Source organism: Triticum dicoccoides, chromosome 5B (genome assembly GCF_002162155.2).
Source record: "Triticum dicoccoides isolate Atlit2015 ecotype Zavitan chromosome 5B, WEW_v2.0, whole genome shotgun sequence".
NCBI lineage: Eukaryota > Viridiplantae > Streptophyta > Magnoliopsida > Poales > Poaceae > Triticum > Triticum dicoccoides.
The window spans coordinates 564,354,112-564,359,145 of record NC_041389.1 but is presented as its reverse complement, the minus strand read 5'-3'; the positions used below and the strand labels follow the sequence as shown (position 1 = coordinate 564,359,145).

The following is a 5,034-nucleotide window of genomic DNA, read 5'->3' as shown; positions in this document are numbered from 1 at the left end:
GGTGTGTGTGTGCGCGCGTGTGCGTGCGTACGTGCTTTGATTGTGTGTGCATTGTATTGTGTTAAATTAAAAAAAAAGTCAACGATGACCTGATAAAATCTCAAGATAATATGTCGGCTCAGTCTCTTGCAGATGCTTATAAAGATAGGGGGTGTGTGTGAGTGAGTATATATGAGCGTGTGTACTTTGTTAAAAAAATACTGGTCTGGCCCGTTGAGTTGACGGCCGAAGGACTGAGCTCGGGTTCGGTCCCAGTGTGGTGGGGTGGGAAGCTCGGCTTAGCCGCACCGGCTCCGGCCCAAACCGACCGACCCCTCCAAACCCTCGAATCCAAGCCGCCTCCCCGCGGATCTCCCATCCATCCATGGCCGCCGCCGCCCCGGCCCGCAGGCTGCTCCTGCGCCTGCGCCTCCCCCTCCCCCTCTGCAACCCGCCGCCGGCCCCCGTCCCGCTCCTCCCCCACCTGCTGACGCCGCACCTCCACCCGCAGCCACCGCCGCCGGCGCCTCCGCTCCCGGACCCGAAGCTCCGGGACCTCCTCTTCGCCTTCCACCCCGCCGTGCACCTATACCCGTCCCTCGTCGACGTCCCGAGAGGAGGGCCAGGCGACTGCGACGCGCGCGAGGACGTAGGGGAGGCCAAGGAGCCGGAGGTGTGGGCGGACAGCGTCAAGAAGAAGCGCAAGCGCAAGATGAACAAGCACAAGCTCCGCAAGCTCCGGAAGCGCCTCCGCCGCCAGACCTGAGCCGCCGCCGCACGTGGATCCCGGTGAACACCCGACGCCCCGCGCACTAGTTTCAGCATTTTGAATTTTACTTGATTTCATGATCCATACATGAAGTGGGAGAGGGGGAATGATGTGAAGTGAAAAATGCTCCGTGTAATGCCTGATCCATATGATCACTGTTTGTAGCACATTTTACATGTTTAGATGATCTTGACACGGCTCCGCTTCCGCGAGATAACAGATTGTTGCACATCCAGTGTACTCCTATTAATCGATGAGATGCTGTGCACAGCCCCAAAAGTCTAGATGGCTGCATTTTTCATACTTGATGACTGCTCTGTTAGAATGTGTGACCTTGTTTTCAATATTGTTATGTGGCGCTATAGGAGATATGCAGATAGATAGATGCTGTCATTGATAGTTCCAGGCTGAAACCAGATCAAATGTCTTCCTCCCTAGTCAAAAGATGCACTAATACACATGGACCTTTGGGGCTATGCGAAATAGTCTTTGCACCTCACGGAACAGCAACACGTGTAGAAGTCGCTGTATCTTACAGTAAACAGTAACACAACGTGGCACACACGCACGCGCACGCACGGACAAACTATTCACACTTTCTTCATGTATACTTTGTCCAATTGCCTACTTTGATCAATACTATTACCCACGGAACCATGGAAAACAAATGGAGTCATGTTCTGCCCTATCGGTGGGCTAGAGTTTCCATATCTATAACCAGTGGTGTCAGCCATGATTTTAACAGCAAAATGTTTGTACCAGTGGGGTTTCTGGTCTCATCCCAATCAATTGGATCAAAGTCATGTCATTTCGACAGTACAAAGTTGCTTGTACCCATGGGTTACTTTCGTATCAAACTACTGATGTGTCAACCATAAACCTTATTTCTAGATATACAGGCACAGAAATATGTAGTGTCCGTTGTAGAATCATGCGTTCACAGTAGGCCCTGAGGGATTTAGTTGCCTGCATTCCATAATGTCGTACGAGTAGTTTGATCTGAGCATGTAGGACCTATACTGTTTCGCAAACTAATGGATACTTTTGTTTTATAGTAGGCTTGAGGATTGTGATTGCAAGGAGGTTCTCCGGTGCCGCTGCCACACCGGTTTCAAGCTGATGATTTCTTCCAGTTATTTTGGTTTGGTTATAGGAGTAGCAGTTCTGGTACCAACAAAGCAATTGCTGCGACTGGGCACGACGTACCTACAAACACTGTAATGACAAGGAGCCAGGAACGGGCTGTTTCATGTCTGGATTTCTGGCAAATAAAGCTTCAAATGCCCGTCTAACTCATTTGTACTGTTCTTTCCCCGGATCAATGCTATAGCCTGAGTATGCTCGTGCCAGAAGAATTTTGTCTTAAATAGTTCATGAGTTGCCCTGAATTTGTGTATGCTACATTCCCAATTTTGCTTCATTGGCTGGTTCACGAATAGTTACCAGCGGTCAACCCCTTTTGCAAACCATACCTGGCTTTCAAATTTAGCATTTCAGATAGCATGGCCTGAAGTTTATTTGTACTCCGTATATCATTTGCATGGTGACTGTTAAGAGTGGAATGTTAAGATGTGATTTATATTTCGGGGGTTGTTTCCTTGATCTTGTACATACTCCATGCCAACAGCACATGGTAGGATCATGTGAACTTAAACAACAAGATGTTCTAATACGCTCACACATTCTGGTTTTTGTAATGGCATTGCAACTCCTTCCTTAAAGATCACAAGATGTTAATACCCACATGAGAATTCAGCTGTGATTTCCTTGCTGGTTTGTGGATGAGCTCTCAGTTCAGTGGTCAGAATGCGGTGCCGCCTCCTAGCCGGCACGGGTTCAAACCTCGGTTCTAACACGGGTCTCACATTTCATTCTAAATTAAAAAAATATGGTTACAGGTCTAGTTTATTTGGTTCCTTAAAAAAAACTTGCTGACTTTTGCTCAGCAGGTGACATTGCTCAATGGTTTTGACAATATTTGAGCACATTACAAATCAATATCACATCACAAATCATTGTCCATGAAAGACTACAAAGAAATGAAGGATTCAAGGAGCTGCTTCGGGTGAGAATGACATTTACATCGACCCCAAACTCGCCAACAAAGCATCTAAATCGATAAGCTGGTTTTGCTGTTTATTCACCTGTTTATTCACCTAAAGTCCAATAAATAGGGAGTTACATCATTGCGTGTCGAACGCATCTATTAGTTGCTGAATAACACCATTTATCGCCAGATGGGCCCAAAGGCACCGCTCATATTTCTTGGCTGAAGTATTGTAGATGCCTCTCTAAGACGAGGCATTGCGGAGGCTGGCGTAGGAATGCGCCGAATATTCGACACAGCAGTTGGATAAATCCTCAGAAGTATCGAATGGGACCGTCCAGGCTGCCAGAGGCAAACTGCAGATATCAAAATAACCACACGGTAAGACAGAACCTACTGAGAACGGATACCTCCGAAACAAGGTTCCAGCAAATTGAGGCATGAACTGCATTACCTGCTGTACAATGGGATTTGTTGATGTCGTGAATTCCTCCGTCATCCCTTCCCAAACTATCTTTCCCTCATGGAGAAACAACAACCTGAACATGAAAAAACATTGTCGGCTCAGCCTAACAATTAACAAACAAAAAGTTCCAAAGCACGGAGGAACCAAACAATTCCTGCCAGTACCTATCAACAGCTCTTCTTATTGTGCTATGCTGATGAGTGACAACCGCATACGATGCTATCTTTCCCGGCTTACCCATAGCATCTTTCCCTGTCACGTGCATGGAACGTATAAGGTCTTCAACAACAGTGGATGCTATAGGGTCAAGCCCAGCTGTTGGCTCATCATATAAAAGAGCCTGACAGAAGAAAGAAAATTGACTATAAGTTCACAAAGACAATTAAAAAGCAAGCTAAGCTGTCCGATCTCCTGGTATTTCAGAAATGCTTCCGGTGATTCAGTAATAATAATGAGTGAAATGATGAGATTAGCTTACAACTGATAGGGCATACCTCTGGCTCTATTGTTTCTTTTGTGTCATCATTTATTATTGAACGAGCAAGGGCTACACGCTTTTTCATGCCTCCGGATAATTCAGATGGCATTCGCTCCTCGACACCCTGCACACATTACATGATAATCTGCATTACAATCAAGTACTAGCAGGAAACTAATGCTCTTCTGGTCCTATCAAAGCTAATAACAATAATCTAGAATACTTCAACTATGTTTTCTCTGAAATACACAGAAAACAGAGATATCATATACTTACTCGAGTAAAAGGTTAACTTACGTAAGATAAAAGCTTAACTTACTTTTAGGCCTACCGCAGCCAATGTTTCCGTCACTAGTTCACCTATTTGCTCCTCAGACAGCTTGGAGTTTTCATATCTAAAAGCAAAGACCAGAGGAAATAGAAATCAGATCAATCTTGAAAACTAAGTACGCAGATCAATCTTGAAAACTAAGTACGCTCAAGGAAACAGGAAAGGAATTCCTTACAAAAGAAATCCAACGTTTTCACGAACATTGAGAGAATCAAACAATGCCGCACTTTGAAATACCTGCATGAGGAATTTCACACAAATTTTTCATGAAAATCTGGATGAGAAGAAAATCATGCCGTTCCATTCCACGAATGCATGGATACAATTAGGAAGTATACCAAGCCAATCCGGAGACCTGATATATCCTCATCACTAACTAAGCCTTGTCTTTTCTTTCCGCAGATGAACACCTCGCCCTGCTCATATGTTGCAAAACAGCCATGAATAATGAATGACAATTAGTATCACATCAAAAGTGTACCTCCCCAAAACCATACTAGTAGCAGAGATAAATTGAGAAAATGGGACAACCTTATCAGGGGCTAGAAGGCCCGCCATAACCTTCAAAATAGTTGATTTGCCAGTTCCCGAAGGACCGATTATTCCAACAGCTTCACCATGTCTAATCTACATAATAATGTAAGTATCATTTTGGATCATAGGGGAAATTGCAGAGTAAATGCTAACGCAGCCAAAGAAGCCTCGTAATATAACTTAAACCCATACTAATTAAGATGCAGCTTGACTGCTTTGTAGAGAGTACGAGCAACTTAAGAGAACTAGTGACTAGACTGCCCAAGGTAACAGAAATACAACATGACTCACAGTTCTATATGTATTCACAACGTAAGGGAACTAGTGACCAGCCATAAGATGGATTGGAAAAACATCTAAGGGCATCTCAAACGCGTAATTTGCCATCCAACGCAGTACCCCATCGGTTCGCCGACCCGTCCGGCTGTCT

General features: G+C 45.0%; 2 protein-coding genes across 2 annotated transcripts in view; one reads left to right on the top strand and one right to left on the bottom strand.

Annotated features, from left to right (window-relative positions):
• The first annotated feature begins 325 nt into the window (after nucleotides 1–325).
• Nucleotides 326–2,329, top strand: LOC119311639. The gene is made up of 2 exons (XM_037587300.1): nucleotides 326–768; nucleotides 1,807–2,329. Exon 1 carries the CDS (start codon nucleotides 365–367, stop codon nucleotides 743–745), a length of 381 nt encoding a protein of 126 aa, XP_037443197.1. The 5' UTR covers nucleotides 326–364; the 3' UTR covers nucleotides 746–768; nucleotides 1,807–2,329.
• Nucleotides 2,330–2,652: 323 nt separating this feature from the next.
• LOC119311638 (protein TRIGALACTOSYLDIACYLGLYCEROL 3, chloroplastic-like) overlaps nucleotides 2,653–5,034 on the bottom strand; it is a 4,685-nt gene continuing 2,303 nt past the window's right edge. Inside the window, exons 4-11 of the mRNA XM_037587299.1 lie at nucleotides 4,602–4,697; nucleotides 4,409–4,486; nucleotides 4,246–4,307; nucleotides 4,059–4,134; nucleotides 3,756–3,863; nucleotides 3,426–3,601; nucleotides 3,250–3,334; nucleotides 2,653–3,151 (exon numbers count right to left, since the gene is read on the bottom strand). Of these exons, the coding sequence (XP_037443196.1) occupies nucleotides 3,110–3,151; nucleotides 3,250–3,334; nucleotides 3,426–3,601; nucleotides 3,756–3,863; nucleotides 4,059–4,134; nucleotides 4,246–4,307; nucleotides 4,409–4,486; nucleotides 4,602–4,697 (723 nt within the window). The 3' untranslated portion in view covers nucleotides 2,653–3,109. The remainder of the gene's footprint in view (nucleotides 3,152–3,249; nucleotides 3,335–3,425; nucleotides 3,602–3,755; nucleotides 3,864–4,058; nucleotides 4,135–4,245; nucleotides 4,308–4,408; nucleotides 4,487–4,601; nucleotides 4,698–5,034) is intronic.

What these genes read in the sequence shown, in the direction of transcription:
- LOC119311639 (XM_037587300.1), top strand. Translation starts at nt 365, where the DNA reads ATGGCCGCCGCCGCCCCGGCCCGCAGGCTGCTCCTGCGCCTGCGCCTC.